This window comes from Silurus meridionalis, chromosome 24 (genome assembly GCF_014805685.1).
Source record: "Silurus meridionalis isolate SWU-2019-XX chromosome 24, ASM1480568v1, whole genome shotgun sequence".
Lineage (NCBI taxonomy): Eukaryota > Metazoa > Chordata > Actinopteri > Siluriformes > Siluridae > Silurus > Silurus meridionalis.
Genome location: NC_060907.1, coordinates 2,773,282 through 2,796,631, shown reverse-complemented (window position 1 = coordinate 2,796,631; position 23,350 = coordinate 2,773,282). Strand labels below are relative to the sequence as shown.

Genomic DNA, 23,350 nt, shown 5'->3' with positions numbered 1-23,350 from the left:
TAAAATATTTATTTTTAAAACATTTTTACTTTACAGCATTTCTTCACACACAAACACACACATTTTTAAACACTCAGTGTTTTATTGTTTTTGTGACATTAATAGTTATTATTTTAATTATATACAATAAACTAGGTGATTTACAGATGAAATAAATATTTTTTTTTTTTTATCTTGGATGGACCTGCTCGTAAATTTGTAAATTTTTATTTATGCTCTCGTTCTGTAGTTGGTAAATTTGCCAAAGATCTAAAGAAATGCTGTGAAGATGGAATTAGGCAGACCAGGCTGGATTACACATGTGAACAGAGATCTACGTTTATTATGGAAGATTCAGAGTGTGTCAAGGCCTTTCTGGATTGCTGTACGGAGATTCGGTCCCACAAGGATAAGCAAAGACCTCTGGTGCGTCTGGCTAGAAGTAAGAACCAGCAATGTTCTTTGTTTTTTCTTGATTTGTGAAAGTTTTTGAAGCACACAAGCATTTATAAAAATATTTATATAATCTCTTCTATATATTCTGGCATGTTTTGGTTGTCCAGGCAAATAATTGTTTTGGCCAGAATGTTGTAGCTAACATCATACTGTAAAACAGATTAAAGGAAACCATTCCAATTGTGCAGCCACTCATGAAGTTCCTTAGTATTGGTGGTTGGTAAATGGGATTTTGAAAGCTAATGCCGATATTGAGAAAGCAAACTCGATATGGGTTCGCTAGAACAGCGATTTGTTTAAAAAAAAAAAACTAAAACAACGTGCATATCTAAGTCATGGGATTTTGATTATTTATGAAGACATGCATATCGCATGTGTGTCCCCCACGGGACATCTGATCTGAATCTCCTGGGACTAAGACTTTGATTCAATTTTTTTTTCTAAATGTATCTTCACATATATTTTTTTATAATCTAGTGTTTCACCGAAAGAGATAATAACAAATATAACAAACACCCTTCACAAATTGTGCCCTCAGTGTGATGCACTGACCTCCAACGACAATAGTTGCAAACTGACATTAAATGTGGAAGGAAAAACTATTCATTGGTACCATAAAAATGAATTAAATCACCTTTACTTTATTTAACCTGACTGTAATGTAAAGGGAAAGAGATCTACACTAGCAAATAAATGATAACAATATTTTAAGCTATCTAAGCTGAATTCTTTATTTCCTGACCAGCCAATTTTTGCCTCTTTGATCTCTCTGAGGTGTAATTTACAAATCCATATTTGTCTAGGTGATGATGATGATGATTATGATTATGATGATGATGACTTCATAAGCTTTTTTACCCGGACGCATTTCCCAGAGAGCTGGCTTTGGGAGGATATAAGCCTGCCAGCCTGCCCAGGAAACAAACCATGGTAAATGAAACAGTCTGAAAGATTATTTAGTCTAGCATTCTGGAGCTTAATATGATCACTGATCTGACTCTGCTGTTGCACATTTTTCTTGTAGTACCACAACAACTCTCACCATGGACACAAACTATCTACAAGACTCTATTACAACATGGCAAATCCTAGCCATCAGTCTGTCCAAGACCCACGGTCAGGGCCACATCCTTTTCTCATGTTGAAAATGTCTTGATGGAATATAATGTCTGAACTAGGCACCTGTTAGGACTGGCATATAACTGCAAATATTTACACAGATTTATTTATCGATCTCTGTAGGTATCTGTGCGGCTGATCCATATGAAATAACAGTGGTAAAAGATTTCTTTGTGGATCTCAAGTTACCTTATTCAGCAGTACACAATGAACAAGTTGAAATCAAAGCAATTCTGTATAACCTCTCCAATATGCTACAGAAGGTAGTTTTTTACAGTCATTTACATTTAAGTATTTGTAGTGTACAACAACACTGTGATGTTATGTGGTTTCTCTTGTTTTCTCCTATCTCACGATAAAATTTTTGGAAGGATGATTACTTTCTTTCGGCTTTTCCCATTAGGGGGTGCCACAGCGGATCATCTGTATTCATGATCCGCATGTTTGATTTGGCACATGTTTTTACGCTGGATGCCCTTCCTAACGCAACCCTCCTCATTAATCCGGGCTTGGGACCAGCACTAAGAGTGCACTGGCTTGTGCAACCCTAATGGCTGGGGTTGGTCTGGAAGGATAATTGATTCTGATAAATTGCTCACATGTGTCCTGAAATGAATTAGCATTATTTTCTTTAACCTCTGGATTGCTCATTAGGGACAAGCTTACAATTATAAGGAACACACTTACACATGGGTTATTACTGCTTTATCTGTGTAAAGCTGATTTGAGACAATGTCCATTATTAAAAGCACTATATAAATGGAATTGATGCTTGGTCCTCCTTAGACAGGCTCTAAAACCACAGCTAATGAAACAGTTTTAATTTCACCGGCAGAATCATAATAAACTAATATTCCTGTTTTGTACTGATGTTAAAGACATAGACTGTCCGACTTCTTGTGCCCAACAGGTGCGTTTGGAATTCTTTGAGACGGAGCAAATTTGCAGTGTAGCCAACAAAAAGAAGAAATACCGTTCTATAGTTAACATTGACCCCAATTCCAGCAGATCTGTCCCATTTCTGATAATTCCCATGAAAATAGGAGACCACCATATAGAGGTGAAGGCTGCAAGCGGATCATATCATGATGGAGTAAGGAAAACCCTGAAGGTAATGGTGAGTATCAACTAATTATATATCAGTGATCAATCCAGACAACAAGCTATATTTGTTGCCAAATCAAATATTGTGATTTAATAAACATAAAGTCTAACAGTTTTATGCCTAAAATGTTCTGTTGTTCTTGCTCAGCCTGAGGGGATGCTAACTGAAATCTTAGAAACCAATTTGAAACTGAATCCCTCTCAATTTCCTGGTGAGATTTTCTATATTCCATACCAAATCCGCAGCAAACATCTCATTCCTGCTTCTCATCTATTTCCCTTTTTTTTTTGTTTATGTCAGCATTTATACTAAACTTTTTTAGCATTTTATTTCATCTATTTCTTTTAATAGGTGGCATCCAAACTGTACAGATGAAGACTGATATTCCAAGTGGGCAGGTTCCAAACACTCCTGCACACTCTCAGATCATTGTGACGGGTAAGAAAAATGAAAAAAATAAACACCATTATAAACTGTGGAAGAGCACAAGGTACAGGGGAAGGAACACTCAGGACAAAGACCAGTTCCGAACAAATCCATTTATTGCAATGTTCTCCAAGAGAAAACATTCATTAGTCAAAACTCCCTCAGGTGTGTAATTTCTGCCCCCGTCCTCACCCTCCATTCACAAACCGACGCTCGGCCACGCACCTGCTGCCACATAGACAAAGTAAACAAACAGAGTAAACAAACAGAACAAATTGTTCTACCGGATTTGGAGTATGTGTGTGCTTTCAAATCCCACTGCACTACACACATACTCCAAATCCGGTAGAACAATTTGTTCTGTTTGTTTACTCCGATGTCCATATGTTACGTAAGGCAGGCTACAAAATGGAAGTAGCACGATTTTGAGTCCGGCGCGGCTGCTGCGAGCTACTGCTGCACCGCCATCTTAAACCACCATCTTGGTGATTTGAGAGACTGATGTTGGCTTTTCTGAAGGATATCACTGGACCCTTGCTGTACCCCCTGCAGTTTGCTTACCAAGCAAACAGGTCTCTGGATGATGCAGTGAACATGGGACTGCACTTTATCTGGACAACCTGGGGACTTATGTGAGGATCCTGTTTGTGTACTTCAGTATGGCCTTTAACTGTACACCAACGACTGCACCTCTACAGACCCCTCTGTCAAGCTCCTAATGTTTGTAGATGACACTACAGTCATCGGCTTCTTCAAAGATGATTAAAATACTGCATATAGAAGCGAGGTTCTGCAGCTGGCTGTCTGGTGCACTCATAACCTGGAGCTTAATACGCTCAAAACAGTGGAGATGATTGTGGATTTCTGGAGAAACCCCCCTGCACTTCCCCCACTAACCATCATGAACAGCACTGTGGCAGCAGTGGAGTCATTCAGGTTCCTGGGAACCACCATCTCTCAGGACCTGAAGTGGGACAATCACATCGACTACATTGTTAAAAAGGCCCAACAGAGGATGTACTTCCCTCACCAGCTGAGGAAGTTAAACCTGCCACAGAAGCGGCTCAAACAGTTCTACTCAGCCATCATCGAGTCTGTCCAGTGCACTTTGATAACCATCTGTTTTGGCTCAGCTACACAATCAGACATCAGAATACTACAGAGTACCCCTGCTCACTCCACAGGAACATATCCAGAATGAGAAAAAAGGCCCTTGAAATTCACCCTGGATCGTTTAAATTTAAGCCATATGTTTTTTTTACTTGTGCCATCTGACCGATGCTACAGAGCACCAAGTACCAAGACAGCAGGCACAAGAAGTTTCTTCCCCCAGGCAATCAACCTCATGAACACATAATGCTCTCCTCATTGTGCAAAAAAATACAACATATGTGCAATGCAATTTTTACTTATTTAAATCTTTCTTTTTTGGCTTTTTTATTGGCATTTTACTTAAAATTTTCCACTGGAAGCTTCAGATACCAACACAAATTCCTTGTAAGTGCAAACATACTGTGCAATAAAGCTCCTTCTAATTCTGATGGAATTAAACTGAAAGCAGGTGAAAACAATCATACTTCCATAATTCTAGTTGTATACTTTTGCCTGATACACTCTTTTTTAAAGAGCCAAAGGTAGACAGTAAACAGTCGTTAATTGCTTACCCATCATGCTAACCATCTTACTATTCAACAGGTCAGCAGGTGAGTCAGACAATCGAGCAGGTCATCAGTGGAGACTTCATGGGGCGCCTGATCATAAAGCCTATTGGAAGTGGGGATCAAGTCATGATCTCTATGACATTGCCCTTACTGCCACACACTACTTAGATACCACTAATCAGTGGGAAGCAGTCGGCCTACACAAACGTAATGAAGCTATCCAACACATTAAAACAGGTGAGAAGAATCTTCTCAAAATCCATAATGCACATTTTTATGTGTAGTCAGGACACAAATCTAAAATTTGTAAAGAAAAACACAGTTATAGGCTATTTTGCTCATTAAGATGTTATCATCTGTTGTGTTCATGAGAAATTCAGAGGTGTAAAGTCTGTTGACTGGCTGCAGCCAGCCAGAGCTGCTTCTTCTTCTTCTTTTGGCTGCTCAAATTAGGGGTCACCACAGCTGATCATCCGTCTCCATACCCCCCTGTCCTCTACATCTGCCTCTTTCAACCCAACTACCTCCATGTCTTCCCTCACCACATCCATAAACCTCCTCCTTGGCTTTTCTCTTTTCCTCCTTCCTTACATTAATTCCTCCATTTTTCACAGAGCACGATCAGTCCTGGTCCTGTAATGCAGTTTAGATCAACGGAAGAGATGATGCATTTAGATTAGAGCTTTTAATTGCCTTTTAATAAAATTAAAGAGTGGACGAAGATAATGATCTTTCCTCCCTCTCTTAGGATATCTACAAGAGCTTAAATTTCGTAAAGATGATGGTTCTTATGCGTCATTTCTAACGAGACCTAGCAGCACATGGTAAAAGAGACCAATCAAACTTTGTGTAATTAACAGATTTTCTAAGCAACATTTGATTGCAGGTGATTTCTTGACTGCTTGTTTTTGTCTGTGGTAAAGGTTGACAGCATACGTGGTCAAAGTCTTTGCTATGGCAACTGACTATATAAGCATAGATAAAAATGTCCTGTGCAGCGCCATCAAATGGTTGATTCTGAATGCACAGATGCCAGATGGCACATTTAAAGAACGCTCCCCAGTGGTCCATTCAGAGATGGTTGTAAGTGTAAATTAAATTTGTTTTCTGTATGAAATCTACAAGAAACCACAAATCTACTTTTTATGTGAAATCTGTGTGATTCTTCTGAGATTTCAGGGTGATGTGCGAGGTAAGGATTCTGATGCATCTCTGACAGCATTTGTCTTGATTGCTTTGCAAGAAGGAAACCATCTCTGTGCCACGTATGTTAGCGTATGTCAACTTATGCCGCATTATATTTCTGCATATGTAACAGCTTAATAGGCTGAAACATGTGGACCAGCTTTTTTATATTATTTGGCTTTCTCTATTAATTTAGAGTATTTTAGAGTCTTCCAGCAAGGCCCTAAATTATTTGGAAAGAAGGCTCCTCTCCTTGAACAATCCATATGCAATTGCGATGACTTCCTATGCCTTGGCAAAAGCTGGCAAGTTCAACAAAAATCATCTGCTGCAGGCGTCCTCTGAAGGTCAGGAACTCTTACATTTCTATAAAAATTAACCTGTCAAGAAGCACATTTTATTTTCTTTATATTTCTTGTGCACAGATGGTTCTTACTGGCAGGTTCCTGGAGGACAGTTCTTCTCTGTGGAAGCGACAGCATATGCCTTGCTGGCTCTGGTAAAAGCAAAGGAATTTAATGCAGCAGGAAAAGCTGTTAGATGGCTCAATAGGCAGAGTATCAATTATGGAGGTCATGGCACCACTCAGGTTGGTTGACCAGCAACTTTTTAATGAATATGCTGTTGTTTATTTAGAATTTAACTGATTTTGAAGCAATACTCTGTGTTTTGTGTGAATCTGTAACATTCCTGGGGTCATGCATGTCACAGTTCATGTAGAATTTCTAATAAAAGTTACAATGTAACAGAGTCACATTTAAATCAGTCTGAGGTTGTACCAAATCATCTCTGGTTTTACCTGTCAACTAGGCCACCATCATGGTGTTCCAAGCAGTGGCTGAATACTATAAGCAAGTAAGCCATCGAAAGAATGTAGACTTGATGGTGGAAGTGAGGGTGAGTGAAAGACATCGTCCCGTCAAATGGATTTTCAACAGCGAAAACTTACAACTTACATATACATACAAGGTTATTTTCATTCAGAATTTCTGCATATGAAACTTGAAATCAACATATATTAAATATTATTATATTATTACTACTTGCTTGCTATTAATTCATTAGCAGTTAATGAACACAGGGTGTATAGACTTTAAGATCTCTGTTGTCCCCTATCAAGGTCAAACATAGACCTTAAAGTGTGCCTGGACTTTTTCAGGTTCAGCTTCAGCAAGAGTTTAATGTTACTGCTAAAGGAACTGGTGCTGGAGTTTTCAAAGTGAGTGCTCATGAATACTACAAAGTCTTTTTTTTTTTTACTACTACTACTAATAATAATACCTCCTTATTATAGGTAATGACAATTTATTATGCTAGACCCATAGAAAAGAAGAGCAACTGCAAAAATTACACTGTTTCTTTGGAAATGAAGAGAGAAGCAAAAAGTAAGATTTACCTCATTTTGAAAATCCCAGTGTTCCACTTTATTTCCATTTGTGATATTTTTTAAATATCTCTGCAATCATTTTTCTCTTAGCATCGTACAGCAATGCAGAAGAAAGCTACATGTTTACCATCAACGTCCTGTAAGCATGCAGACTTATGCTTGCACATTCTTTGTAAAAAACAAACACTAATTCATATGAAGGTTATTAAAGGTAAAACAAAAATCATAAAATCGAAATATACCAGTGAGAAAACATAAAGCCAGTCCTGCTTAATACTGTATGTTTGAAATGATTTGTGAGTTGTCATAAATGTCAAAAAGATCTCACTTCTACACTTAAGGATTTTTAGAGCTTGTTAAATTACCTGGTCAAATGAAAGTTAACAAATATATAATAAAAAAGGCTTTAACATTATACTAGATATTGGAAACTAAAAACAAACTAAAGCTTATGATTTTCAAAAGATGTTACGACAAACATTTAATCCAACTGAAATGAAACTGAAAAGTAAAAATTCAAAATGCAAGTAGTTTTTTTAAATAACAACAACTTCCTGTTCAACACATAATTTCAGTTATAACGACCCAAACGGAGATGCCCCTATGACTATTTTGGACATCGGCTTGCTGACTGGGTTTGTGGTGGATAAAAGAGATCTGACAGACGTAAGCAAAATCGTTACTAGGATACGTATATAACCCTAGTTCCCTGAGTGAACGTGACGCTGCGTTGAAACGCTTTGAGAACGCCCCACGTTGTCTATGCTCTGAATCAAATCTGGCCAATAGGCAAGTCGTGACATCATCACCGAGCAAAATCGGGTAAACCAGGAAGCTACAAAATGGCTGAGTGATGGTAGAGACATAGCTTCTGAAAAAAGAGAAGGTAAGCGCTGCTTGTTGACGCAGCATCTCGTTCCCTTTGGGAACTAGGGTTACATACGTAACCTAGAGACGTTCCCTTTCAGGAACTCGAGCTGCGTCAAAATGCTTTGAAAACGGGTGTTCAATACTGACCAGTCCCTGCCAAGTGTGTCTGGACAGGACAGAGGAGCCAGGAGTGACTCTGATGTTGAGGTCGTAAATCCTGACAAAGGCATGGACCAGCATGCAGCGTTACATATGTCCTGTAGGGGAACCCCTGTGGACCAGGCCGTAGAGGCCGCCATACTCTGGGTTGAATGAGCCTTGACTTCTGAAAGGAGAAGGAAGACCAGAGGACTCATAACCTGTGGTAATATTATCGACTATCCGTCTGCTGAAATTGGCAGAAAAACCTTTCCTGTGAGGGCCATAGCAGACAAAAATTTGCTCCGACTTTCTCCACACACTTATCCTGTGAAGGTACGTATCCAGTGCTCGCAAAAAACGTGGTATTTGTAGGCATTTTGCGATGCATACCTAGGAGAGATAACCCTACTATATTCGCATATAGCGAATGCGGGTTAAAGGTACGGGTCACATATGGGGTCTCCCAGGACCTAGACACCTCTAGTGAAAACGCTCATCCAGGTTGCTAAAAAACATGTTTCTTCCGCTTCTCATCGGGCCATGCTATCTCTAGCTTAGTGACTGCTTTGCCTCGGCAAGAGCGGGACCTGAGCCGCGAGAAGAACGCTTTCCTCTGCGCTCTCCGGGAGCACAAAGCCGCACGGTTAAAAATGCTTACAGTTGATTCTCTCGAGAGCCAACTAAGCATGATCCTGAGCTAAGCAAACAACACATCGGCTTTGTGTACACCCCCTCTCAATGAAGCGGGGCAAGAAAGAACACACAGTCAGAACTCTGCTTGCATTTAAAACTCATGGCTGCACAGATTCACACACAGAGAGCTTACCTGAACAATTAGAAGCAAATGTCGCTACCATCACTCAGCCATTTTGTAGCTTCCTGTTTTACAAGACGTCGCCCACTGATGACATCACGACTTGCCTATTGCCGTTCCCAAAGCGTTTTGAAGCAGCTCAAATTCCTGAAAGGGAACTATCAGATAACTACAAACAGTTCTGTACAATGAGCTTTAATGAATTTTTTTCACACTCAGTTGAGCAGTGAGAATGATAAATACATCCAGAAGTTTGAGATGAACGAGGAGCTTTCTGAACGTGGCTCCCTCATCATTTATTTAGATAAGGTATGATTAAAATAATTTTATTTTCTTGTTCAAGTGTGGAAATGCATTAAAGCTGCTGATTTTTCTCTAATGTCAGGTATCACACACTGTTCCGGATAGAATTGCCTTCAGAATGCACAAGATTAACAAAGTAAATATGCTTCAACCTGCTGCTGTCAGTGTGTACGAGTACTACTCTCCAGGTAAAGAGTGTGTACACACCGGGGCAGCAAGATATTAAAAAAATATGTGATGTGCTATTATTTACAGCTGCTGGTGTAAATAACATCAACATACAACATACAGCAACATACAGTAAACAGCTCAGTAATTGACACGTTAACCTATAAGCTATAAGATTAACCTATAACCTATTTTGTACCCACTATCCTAGTGGGTACAGTATTCTCCACACAGAAGTTGATATAGCCCGTAATACAGTCTGTTAAATTGTCTATATCCTCCCCATGTGGATTGCACAATTTCTCCCACACAGTTGTGTCAAAACAGTCTTTCAGAGCCTCAGTGGTCTCATCAAAATTGTCTTTAACCTGCCAAAACTCAGTTAAACATAGAAAATCAAACTTCCAGTCACATAATAAATCATGGAGCACAGGACCTTTAGTTGATATTGATCGCAAGTTTCGTACTTCAAAAGAAAGTATAGCACTTGTTACTGTACCTAGCAACAGCAAACCTAGTAGGGTATGCCAGAAGCCATTTTCCAAATATGTTCTTTGCTATAATCAGTTAACTAATGACATTTTAGGTTACAAGGAAACCAGTTCATCATGATAATTGAGAAGTAGCCTGAGTGCATTAAATAATTTTGCTTGTGTATAAATATGTTTTCCTTAGAGTTTTTAAAATTTGTTTTCTTCTCAAGAGCTTCAACAAGAAGTTTAGTTTTATGGCATGGCTTTGCCCCTACATACCCCAAATGACAGTCACAGATCCAGTCTCTGCTCTAAAATCTGCATCACACTAAAACATTTGAAACTCTTGCTACATGCCTATGTGTAAAACTTTAATCTTTTTAAAAGGACATGCACATGATTTCTTATGTCATTTGTAGAGGAACGCTGTGTGAAGTTCTACCATCCAACAAAGAACGAAGGAGCCCTGAGTATGTTGTGCAGTAACAGGGAGGGTCTGTGCGAGTGTGCTGAAGGTACACACATTCATACAGGAATATAAAAAAACTAATATAAAACAAAACATAAAAATGAGGCATTATATATTTTACTGTTTTTATACTGTTAATTTGATTTGAGGCACATCAGTGCAACAAATGTTTAGTGAATTAAAAAAAAAAATTGAGCTGCATTAATGCCATTAAAATTAATTAATGTGGTAATTTTGACAGCCCTAATATATATTTTCCGTTTCCATACTTTTGATTGTGGGCAGTGTGAGTAAGTCTTTTCATTTTGTGTATTCATGAATAAATGTTTTACATTCGTTAATACAGAAAACTGCAGTATCCAAAAGAAACCAAAAATTAAAAACAATGACTGGGAGCTCGTCGATTACGGTAAAATTCTTCCTCACTGTATTCATGCCACCCTGTAATGTATGAGAATAAGTCATTATTTTAATTAAAACAATAAAACATAACAATAATATTATATTGTCTATTTTGTGTGTACTTGCAGTTTATAAAGCCAAAGTCGTGGAAATGAATCTGAACCCAAACACAGATTTCTATGAAATGGAGATTGAAGAGATCCTGAGAGAAGGTGGGTCCTACTGTTTATCTGTATGATTATAGATCAGTCATTGAACCATGGTCAGGCTTGTACACTCATGTGTTATATGAAATCTGAATATATAAATATATACAGTCGAACCCACTTATCTCGACTTATTCGACGTTTTTGAATTGGAGCTGCCAAATCTCACTTTGTCTTAGCATTTTCTCATCGGTCATGTTAATTCTTTTATGTCAGGCGCAAATTTGCCACTCAACGTCGGTTATCTCGATCCCCATGACCAATCGCCGGCTTTTGCCACGTCACCATCTCACTACCGTATTTTCGCGTATATAAGACGGGTCTTATAGAAAGTGTTGGGTGCTGCCCCTTTAATGACACGGATTCTGGGAGCACATGCGTTAAGCTTAGAAAAAAGGTTGCAAAAAAAAAAAAAAAGAACAGAGAGAAATGCATGTTGTTCTAATGTTAAAACCTCACTGAACTTCTGTAAAGATTCCAATTTTGAAAATATCATTTTAAACTATATTCCCAGCGTGGTGAGTAATTCACATGTTGTTCAAGTGAATTGATCGTTTCTGATATGTTATGCAAGCTACTTGCGATTAGCGCCTAAACGGCTAATGTTATACACTTCTGGTTCAACATTTGTTGTTTTCTCTTTTATATTGCTTTTTGAAATATTCATGCAATATATGTTGCTTATAGTTGATAAAGTTTAGTATGTGTTTGTAAAACAGAGACTGTTTTAGAAACATGTGAATAATGCTTGATGCACATATGTAATTGTTGATTAGAATTTGTGATATTAGCATTATAGGGATTATTATATCTTGATTTATAAGCATATAATTTAATGCTTATTATCTAGAGTTGATGTTTGAATGTTTATAGAAATTTAATTGGTGATGTAAACAATACTTGATTGTAATTGGTGAATCTATTTGGGTTTACAGTTTGACCACACACAAACACCCATCTGTACACATGAATGTGCACAAAGTACTCAACTAAAATTAAACTACAACAACGACAACAACCATATGTGTTCATTGTGAGTTCAGCACGAGAGGAATAAGAGACAAAATCAAAATCTAAGTTAATGTTATCATTTTGTGGGTAACAGAATGTTTTACAAACCCCTCACCCAGCGTGTGTCTTATATACGCGAAAATACGGTAGTGAGACGGCACTGTGAAACCACAAAAGAACTCGGGGAAGTGGCGGAAAAATCAAGCCTAACAGATGCTATTGTCAGGGAGCACCCTGCTTCTTCTCCTCGCCATCGTACTGATTGCACACACCTGTCCCTTGTTTCATGCACACATATAAACACCTCACTCACTCCACTCCGGCGTCCATTATTGTTGCGGTTGGACTTTATGTACACGCTATTGCTCGCTACATTTTGTCTCCTATCCCCGTAAGGGCGCCCCGGAATTCCCTACACACCGAGGGTATTTGTGTGTTTTCTCTGTATATTTCATTAAAGCTCTGTTTGCTGGTGCTTCGGCTTCCGCCTCCATCACTGCCACCTAACAGCTATGCTGTAAGAGGAGGCACAGGAGTGTAGGACAATTTTCAGAGCTGTGTGTCAGAGTGAAATGACTCGAGAATTAAATGTTGACACTGGTTAGCTTTTTGTAAAAACGAACTACACCCCGCACGTTTTTTGTGATTTTGTGAGCGATCTTTGTGTTTGCAATGTTGGAGAATATAATAAAGGTTTGTATCAAGAATCAACGGTGGTTTGTATTGTATACTGGTTTTTCATTTATCTTGATTACGGTTATCTCGACACTTTTTGGCAACCCCTAGGCCCCCTATATATATATATATATATATATATATATATATATATATATATATATATATATATATATATATATATTAGTTTAAAACCTGTGTGCCAACAAGAAACAGGGATCAACAGGGAAACAAATCTCCTGATCTGGAACTTGGAACACTGCATTTAAGTGATTTTCCCAAACTGGAGTCAGAAATGTTGGAATAATGTCACTTTCAAAACTCACATATCTAAGAAAAAGAGTGAAAACAAAAGACATCAATCATTTTACAAAGAAATTGCATGAGTAAAGTTCAGTTTTATAAAAAAAAAAATAATAATAAAATAAATAAATAAATAAAATAAAACATATCGTAAATCAGTTATTTTCCCAAACCGGAGACAAAAATGCAAAAATATGGAATGATTTAACACCGATGAGGTTCTGAAAGAGTAAAAATTAATAAAAGCTGTAATGAAGATGCAACTCAGCATCACAATGCATGTTACACTTCATATACACAATTAGTTTTAATATGAAATCAAACCCTGTAGATAACTTTTATATACAGTGGACTATGTGTGATTGTGTAACGTTTTGGCATATTTGCTAAATATATTTCTAGCAAAGTAAAATGAATGTCAAGATGACAAATCATACACATGTAATTTGCTTAAGTATGATGCATGTCGATGACTTTATATCTTACAATGATTCAACATACATTTAGAGAACATTCATATGTTTGTTTGAGTGTTAGCAGATTAGCAAAGGAAAATGTTTGTCTAGATCAAAAAGCTGTTTAAAAAAACACACACAATATCAATATTTAATCAAATATATTGATATTTATTAAATCAACACTGATTAAATCATGAAAAGAGTAAATCATTTATAAATATAGAAAATATCTTACCTTGTGAAATTATTATACTGTTTGCAGGACGTATTCTGCCCCGACCTGCATTCTACACATATCTTATTTGAATTGTTTAAATCTATTTCAAAAAGGATTTGAATAATTTAATTCTCCTAAATTTACATTTATGCAGCAGATCAACAGCAGAGATACAGAGATATCACATGACTGACATCTCAAATGACTCTGTAATAGTGTATCAATGTTGAATATTCCCATGAGCAAATTCTACATAAACATCTATGTGACATTAGTTTTACATACTGAATAATTCCATAAATCAACTTTAGGTATTTCATATGTTATGTTTTACTTTAATGTATTAATGGTTACACAATATATTAATGTATATGTATCTTACATATGTATTGAAACATTATATAGGAAGTTAAAAAAGTATGTTGTCCACATGTTTGTACATAAACTTCATTATATATGTCTCAAGCAACCAGAACAAATATGTTTATATATATATATATATATATATATATATATATATATATATATATATATATATATATATATATATATATATATATATACTAATTATTTAATATATATGTTCAAGTATGGCCATATATCAGATTTCTGTATGGGACTGTTCTGAATTCCTGTCATGATTCGATCTGATTTGAGATTCTGGCTTCATGATATTAATTTGATTCTAATATCATTGACAAAACCTTAATGAAGATGAATATTATAGGAAAAAACTCTTATTATCGTAAACATATTATCCTACATTATATCTTAACAACTTAATGAATTAACCCTATGTTGAATTTAATAAAGAATTTATAAATAAAATAAATAATACTGACAAATATTTTACTTCTTGAACGTATTATCTAAATTAAATTTTTTTCTTACAGGGATCGACCAAGTTAAACCAGGAAACCGAACTTCCTTCATGGGTCGTGCTGATTGCAGAAGTGCTTTCAATTTTGTGAAAGGAAAGAGCTACCTCCTCATGGGGCAACGTTCTAACATACTGAAGGAAGACAGCAGGTAGGGTAACTACTACAAATCTCTGTGTGGGTTTTTTTTAGATGTTGATGATAATAATACAAAATGTTTGTTTGATTTGGAATTAATTTGTGTTGTTGTTGTCAGGCTGCTGTATATCCTGGGAGAGCAGACGTGGATTGAAAACTGGCCCACAAGTCAAGAAGGGCAAAATAGCCATATATGAACAAATAAATAAAATTATAGTTTATAAATGTGAAGATATAAATAAAAAATATATAAACATATCTGTAGTTCTATTGGTTGCTTGAGACATATAAAATAAAGTATATGTACAAACATGGAAAACACTTTTTTTTATGTACTTATTCAGGCATTTCTTTGTGCTTGTCAATAAACTGCAAAATAGCAAAACTTCGGAAAAAAATCCTCCGGATTGAATACATTTTGTGCTTAAATGGCACTTGAGTTACGTTTGACTAGAAAATACAAGTGGAATGACTTAAAAAAAAACTTTTCATTTTGATGTTAATTTTGTTGTGTAATTGCAACGAACATTTAATTACAATTTAAATATATTTAAAAATTCTATTTAATTCACATATGCACTCAAAATAATGATTCTTGCCGCTAATTGAAATTATAAAATTAAGCAAACAATTTAAATTAGATATATTTAAAATGCTATAAACTAACTATTCTTATTCCAAATGACTTTCATAACATGAATGTAATGGATCCGAAACTAACCTGATCAAATTACATACACTGATTTGCTGCCATAAAGCACAAATGCTGACATTCGAAGATTTGGATTTAAAAAAATGTTGCAAGGTAAGATATTTTCGATAATTAGAAATGATTCGCACAAATAAAATTGATGATTTAAACTGTCTTGAATTGACTTACTTTTGCAATGACTGCAGTTATAGGGAAATTAACTATTTCCCACCTTCTATATAAAAAATAAGATTTTATATATATATATATATAAAAGATAATGAAAATAAATGGTAAAAAAAAACCTTGTGAAATAACAAACAATATTTATTGATACATATTTGAGTTATTTTGACAACAGAAGTTGACTTAACTTTGAAGTTCAAACGAAAATTGTAAGTCTTGTAACACATGAGCATGTGCAGGATTATTCAACTCCCAGCTTCAGTACCTTGTGGAGCGCCCTTTAGTTTTTATAACTTCTAACAAGCGTTTTCGATAAGTGCTGACAAGCTTCTGACACCTCTTGATTGGAATCTTTGCCCATTCTTCACGTGCAAAAGCCTCTAACTCAGTGATGTTTGACGGCTTCTGTGCTGCAAATGCCTTCTTTAAATTCCACCAAAGATTTTCAATTGGATTTAAATCTGGTGACTGAGAACGCCACTCCAGGACCGCAAAGATTGCCTTTAGTTCTTGTTTCCTCCTGCTGTGCATCAGGTGCAGAAGCTTGTTCAAAAAACAGATGCATGAGTGCTGCCAGCATTGCTTTAGATGTTGCATAAGTGGTCCGCTTGTCAGTGCTCAGATCATATTGTATGATGCACACTGCAACATGGCGTGGCCCAGGGTCAGGTTGTTGGTGGCAAACCAGCATGTAAGGCTTTGGATTGTTTCCCTGTTGGCCGATTCGTCATTGTTACTGATCCTTGTGGTGTACTTGATGATGTTAGAGTTATGCAGAGGAGCACAGTCATGGGTAGGGAGTAGAGTAAGGGTCTCAGAATACAGCCAAAAAGTAATTGAGTTTCTCCGGTAGGAAAGCACTGCTGGTTGGTAGAGAGTGTAGGTTTGTAGTCTGTGATGATCTGGATGCCATTCCACATGCATCTGGGGTCAGAGATATGGAAGTGCTCTTCTTTGTAGAGTTTATATGCAAGTTTGGCTACTAATACTCCTTTTAAGGTTGATCCAGGCCCTGTTGTCCTTCGCATTGCCAGATTTAAAAGCAGCATCTCTTTCAGCAGAAGATGGACCTAATGGAGTTCATCCACAGCTTCTGAATAGGACAGCATTTCACATGTTTGACGATAAAACATAATGCACATGTTGATATAGTCCAAAACAGATGATGAGTAGAATAGCCTATATTTGTCACATATATATTACAGCACAGTAAAACTCTTTCTTCACATATCCCAGCTTGCAGAAACTGGGATCAGAGTGCAGGGTCAGCCTTGATATAGCACCCCTGGATCACAAAGGGTTAAGGTCCCAAGAGTGGCAGCTTGACAATACTGGGGTTTGAATCACCGACCTTCTGATCGGTGGTGTTTATTTGGGTAAACATATACAAAATTGATTGATCAAACTGACCCAAATAGGGGAGGGGAATGGCCTTGTATGCCCTTAGATATGTTTGTATATGCCTAAGCTAATGTGTTGTCTCCTCTGTAGATCAGGAGACATTTTGATGAAATTTTAATAGTACAGATCTGAGGAGCGATTGAAGTCTTCAGCAATGAAAAAAAACTTCTTCCGGATGTGCAAAATGTTGTTTGCTGATAGCTGCATGCAGTTCCTCCATAGCTAGCTTAGTGTTACCATCCAGAGGAATGTACAATGCAGTCAGAACAATGGCTGAGAATTTTCTTGGTAAAGGGAAGGGCCTGCACTTAATCATCAAATATTCTAAATGAGCGGAACAATGCTTGTCAGTAACAGTAGAGTCTGTGCACCATGAGTTGTTAAAATAAATGCACAGACCTCTACTGTTGCGCTTACCAGAGTTCACTGCCAACCTGTCCACTCAGAAAACAGTGCAACACTCTAATCTCATGAGTTCTGATGGGGATGTTGTCGTTGAGCCATGATTCCATAAAAATCATGACATTACATTCCTTAATTCACTTGTGTGATGTCATCCAGAGCAGCATCCATTTTTTTTGTAAAATACTTTACATTAGCAAGGATGGTTCCAGGGAGAGATGGTTGAAGCTTAGTTTTTAGATAATTGGGTTAAGCCTTAGTTTATCCCTAATGCTGCCTTGCTTTCCACTCCTTTGTTTATGGTCTCAGCATCAATGTTGGGGTCTCACTGGCAGCCGAGCTGGCTCAGTGGTCCAAGGTGTTTGGGTGATTTCCTGAAGAAGTAGCACGTGAGGCTACAAATAGACATGACACGAACATACCATCAGGTTATTCCTTTGTCTGAAATGACGTCCGAACACGACTGCAGTTCATAAATGAGGCACACCATCTCATTCCCAGTTTTTCAGGAAACAGGTTTACAGTCAAGTTACCCGAGACATTCCTTATTAAAAGCTACATGCTGAGTTTCCTAATGCTATGGGAATGACAATCCTTATGCCGCCATAATGGAAGTGTGTGGACCCTTTAAACATTGAATAGGTCTCATACATGAGTCAGGACCTTTTGGTCGAGGCCCTCTTATTGAAGATGACAGTCCACAGATCTGTCAACTCACGGGGCTTTGGACCCAAACACCGCGTTGGATCCCTTACTGGGATGGGTTCTGCAACTCCCAATGGGTTAAGGTTGGGGCTGGGCTTGGGTTCAAACCTTTCAACTACCGAACTAACAAAGTTGCTGAAGAAGCCTGAAGGGGCGTCCAGCAACACCCTTTTATCCCTGTCAGAGATTTCTGACTGGGTGACCACAAATGCCTCTCAGTGGCGGTTAGGGCAGTCATACACCGGCTGATGGCCTTAGCATTTTCTTTAGTGGCTCGAAGGGCCATGTCCACCGCACGACTGAGCTCTCGCACCTGAAAAAAAAAAAAGTTAAAAAAAAAATATGAAATGTTATTTTTCATTTAGTCTAATATATATAAACATATATAATATATATTAGACTAAATGATTATATATATATATATATATATATATATATATATATATATATATATATATATATATATAGTGGAACCCACTTATCTCGACCTCGGTTAACTCGCCGACCCTGTTAAGTCGATGTATTTGAAGTGGAACCGCCAAATTCTCGCTTTGTCTTAGCATTTTTTAATCGGTTATGTCGTTTTTTTTTTATGTCGCCGAACCCTAATATCTCAAACACAACACTTAACGTCGGTTATGTCAGGAAACCCCCTGCCACGCCCCCTTTGGCAGCAGCATTCCCCGAAGCACCCTGCTTCTTCTCTGAGCACTGAGCTCGTCGCAGTCATGCTGATCACACACACCTGACTCTCATTTACTCACTCATCCCATTTCCTATTTAAGCCCCTCACCTCCACACACTCGCGGTCCGTTATTGTTTGTGCATGATCGTATGTGTTGGTTCATGGTGGTCTGTGGAATCGTGTATACGTATCCCGCTACGTACCCTTCTTCTCGGACTCCGCATTCTCTCAACGACACCCCAGATTACCCCTATCCTGCTGTTTTCCATGTTCACGCTGTCTGCACCACGTTTATCCGTTGCTGCCCAGCGCTGCGCTTTCCATAGCGCGGATCTGTGGATTCTCTGCTTTCTGTCTCTGCTTTTACAGAACTTTGTGGACCGCGCTCCCGGAGCGCAGCACTGGATATCACTGCTTCACTACAAGTATTGGTGGATTATTTCCTGAGTATTCTCAATAAACTTTGTTGAGTTTACTTCGGCTTCCGCCTCCTTATCCGCATTACAGGTTATCTCGAACAAATCGCAGCAACGCTATTGTGTAAAAACATCCAAAAACACGTGCATGCACATTCTCATTTATTAACGCACATCATGTACATAAAGACATTTCAAGCACGTTAATATTTTGCCGCCATATTGGTTTTCGTTTATCTCGATCATCGGTTATCTCAACGCTTTTTGGGCGTCCCCTAGGCCTGCGACATAACCGGGTTCCACTATGTATATATATATATATATATATATATATATATATATATATATATATATATATATATATATATATATAAATAATAAAAGTTACACATTAAATATGATACAAAATAATACAAGGCATAAAAATTTTAAAATAATTAAATACAGGTAAATTATTAGATCTTATCAGATCCTCAGGATTTATAAAAATGTTGAAAACTCAGATTTACTTATGAGTCAGTGTGTGTGTGTGTGTGTGTGTGTGTGTGTGTGTGTGTGTGTGTGTTAATGTGGGTGTTTGAACTATTGCACAATATAAAATGTTGAGCAAAAGCAGTGGGAAGTCAAAGTCAGGATTGCACCCTATTTACCAACAAATTACAAGCAAATATGTTTATAGTTAAAAACTATTTTAGTACATATTGTATATACACAAAATATATAAAAATAACAAATAACATTTTATTTTTAAGTTTATAATTAGGTAAATTTTACTAATATATATATATATATATATATATATATATATATATATATATATATATATATATATATATATATATATATATATAGGTAAAGGTTATACAAATGTTTTTAAAAGTCACACATTAAATATGATAAAAAATAATATATATAAGGCATAAAAAATAAAACATTTAAAATTAAATACAGGTAAATTATTAGATCTTAGTAGATCCTCATGGTTTTATAAACGTGTAGGAAACTCAGATTTACTTTTACATTTTGGTGTGTGGGTGTGTATGTGTGTGTTTGAACTATTATAATATAAATATAAAATGTTGTAGTTTGGAGGCAGAGAAATGCTGAAAATGACCCCAAGAACACCACCCCCACTGTCAAACATGGGGGAGGAAACACTCTGCTTTGGGGCTGTTTCTCTGCTAAAGGTACAGAAAGACTTCACCACATGAACGGGGCCATGCACTGTAGAATCTTGAATGAGAACCTTCTGGCTTCAGCTGGGTGTTGGATGGTCTTCCAGTATGACTCCTTACTGTCTATAATGTTACTGCCTATTGTGTTAGTGTCTCTGTTGGTAGAACAGCAGGTCTTGTAAGGTTTATACCAAAAACGCTACAGTTGATGAGAACCAGTAAATCAGTGACAGGGAAATGGACATTTAAGGCTCAATAATGCCTATAGGAAGTAAAAGCTTGATTACTAAAGGCACCAAGACACACACAAACATACAGATACACATCAATACACAGGGACTAACAGCACATACAGAAAATCTATGGAGGGAACTTAAACTCTGTTTTGCCCAGCGACTTGTGAAAGATTTGGAGAAGACCTGTAAGGAGAAGTGGGCCAAAATCCCTGCTGCAGTGTGTGCAAACCTGGTCAAGAACTACATGAAACATCTGACCTCTGATATTGTAAACAAAGGTTTCTGTACCGAATATTAAGTTCTATTTTTCTATTGTATAAAATACTTATTTTATGCAATAAAATGCAAATCTTCTTCTTTCGGCTGCTCCCATTAGGGGTCTCTACAGCGGATCATCCGTCCACCACTCTGTTCTCTACATCTGCCCCTTTGACACCAACTACCTGCATGTCTTCCCTCACCACATCCATGAACCTCCTCCTTGGCCTTCCTCTTTTCCTCCTTCCTGGTGTCTCCATCCTCAGAATTCTCCTACTGATATACCCCATGTCCCTCCTCTGCACATGTACAAACCATATTAATCTCGCCTCCCACACCTTGTCTCCAAAACGCCCAACATGCGCTGTCCCTCTAATAAACTCATTTCTAATCCTGTCCATCGTCGTCACTCCCAACAAAAACCTTAACATCTTCAGCTCTGCTACCTCCAGCTCCACCTCCTGTCTTTTACTCAATGCCACTGTCTCTAAACCTTACAACATCGCAGGTCTCACCACAGTCCTATAAACTTTCCCTTTCACTCTCACAGATACTCTTCTATCAGAAATCACTCCTGCTATCACTCTTCTCCACCCACTCCACCCTGCCTGCACTCTTTCTTCACTTCTCTAACACACTCTCTATTAGTGTACCAACAGAAAGCCCACAGTATATACAGTACATAGATATACAGTGGGGGAAACAATTTTTGATCCCCTGCTCATTTTATATAAAATAGAAAATGGAAGAAATACAAGAGAAGTAAGTCTTCCTCAATCTGGATACCATTTTACTAAGCAAGAAACCCAGTTAAGACTCCAAACCCCTACACTACAACCACAACTGTGCACCTACAACATCTGGAGCGGTTTAGAATCAATATTTGTCTAATAACATGACAAAATCATAAAAAATTTAAATAAAACACAACCTAGTCACCAGAGATGCGGACTCATAATGTGCAGCGCCCCTCAGAGGCTGTAATCCAGTGGTACCGCTTGTATTCACTGGTCTGGAAGTGGAGAACAACCCTTGCCCTGGCTGAGACACGCTAGCTAGCTTCAGGGTTGGCCGACCTCCTCACCATGTCTAGCTTTTCTTAAAAAAATTATTTTTAAGTATGTCCGAGACCAAATCAACTTCTCTTCCTCTGTACTACATACTGGAAGCAGTGCAGCCAAGAGAAACTATGAAATGAAGATAATAAACTGTTGGGACTAAATTAATAAATTTCATGGAACAAATATTAGAATTTAGGTTGTAAATGTAGGTCAGTGCTTCTGATAGTGTTTAGGTCAGCAGAGAAGGCTTTGCTGGCCCGGACCGCCTGCCACTGGTATATATCAGTAAATATATTTATTTGGAGCAGATTTTTGATTTTCTAACTTTGCTGTGGTTCAGATTCGTGCCTTTAGTGATGGCTCACTGGAGAAGCAGTATGTGTACCTCCAGGCTAAGTTTCCTACTGGCTTGCTGGAGAAAGTGGTGTTGGTGTCCCCCCTAACTGGCTACATATTTGTTCAGACTGACAAGAGCATATACACACCTGGAACAACAGGTAAAACCAACTGGACTCTGGGATGAACACATTAACGTGCATAAAGATATCTAAAACACTGGTATAAACCGTTTTGTTTTAAATATATTTTCATCTTTGAACATATTTGGTTACTTCAGGAAAGTCTAACTTTCAGGCTAAATGACCAGGACAGGAACAAAGTCTAGGCAGGATGGCAAGACTGACAGAGGCTGCCAATCATCAATTCTCTTCAGAAAAGTAATATACATAAGAAAAAATATATAATCAAAAGCCTGACAGGAACTGACTCTAGAGAAGCACTACAGATAAGTTTCATGAAGGGACTATCCCTCTGGTTGGCCTGATTGCTTTGCTCCACGGATGAGGTGGATGACCAAGGGTGGCTTGCCAAGCTGAAATGGTGGCCACACAAACCCTAAGAGTAGCAGGCCCTGTACCTGTGAAGAATTTTCCTTGCAGGAATACCAGCACTGAAACAACTTTGCAGTAATCTGGTTCTGCATGATGTGTAATACACTAGCCAGAATTGTCTGTACTTTCAGCTGGAAGCCCAGCATCAATTAGTTGGTCCCCTTCAGGGTCTGACTTGAAGGTTTGGGCTGGAGATTAAACATTGTCCCCTGTGCCTGAGATAGGATACCTGAAGGTGTGTTTGTGTCGTGTCTATTTATTGCCTTGCAGGTGCATGCATTCAGATGATGTCACCTGCCGACGTCATTTAAGCCAAATTCTTAGCGTGTTTGACACAGATGCTAAACAACCAGTTGAACCAATTGTTTATATATGGACCAAAGGGACAAATGTTTCCTTC

At 37.7% G+C, this 23,350-nt stretch overlaps 2 protein-coding genes across 2 annotated transcripts in view; both read left to right on the top strand.

Moving 5' to 3' along the window:
- Positions 1-23,350, top strand: part of LOC124378335 (complement C3-like) — a 68,397-nt gene that overhangs the window by 17,408 nt on the left and 27,639 nt on the right. Inside the window, 1 exon segment of the mRNA XM_046837931.1 lies at positions 22,401-22,557. Coding sequence (XP_046693887.1) covers positions 22,401-22,557 — 157 coding nt within the window.
- On the top strand, positions 235-15,165 carry LOC124378346 (complement C3-like). Its single transcript, XM_046837961.1, is given in 26 exon segments — positions 235-421; positions 1,239-1,365; positions 1,460-1,551; positions 1,678-1,817; positions 2,465-2,671; positions 2,807-2,870; positions 3,011-3,097; positions 4,781-4,894; positions 4,897-4,983; positions 5,495-5,570; positions 5,670-5,829; positions 5,926-6,021; positions 6,128-6,278; positions 6,357-6,520; positions 6,742-6,900; positions 7,091-7,150; positions 7,226-7,316; positions 7,409-7,457; positions 7,894-7,984; positions 9,363-9,452; positions 9,529-9,634; positions 10,507-10,602; positions 10,903-10,965; positions 11,087-11,170; positions 14,722-14,857; positions 14,963-15,165. Coding segments are annotated over 26 exon segments (2,766 nt in total). The 5' UTR covers positions 235-324; the 3' UTR covers positions 15,042-15,165.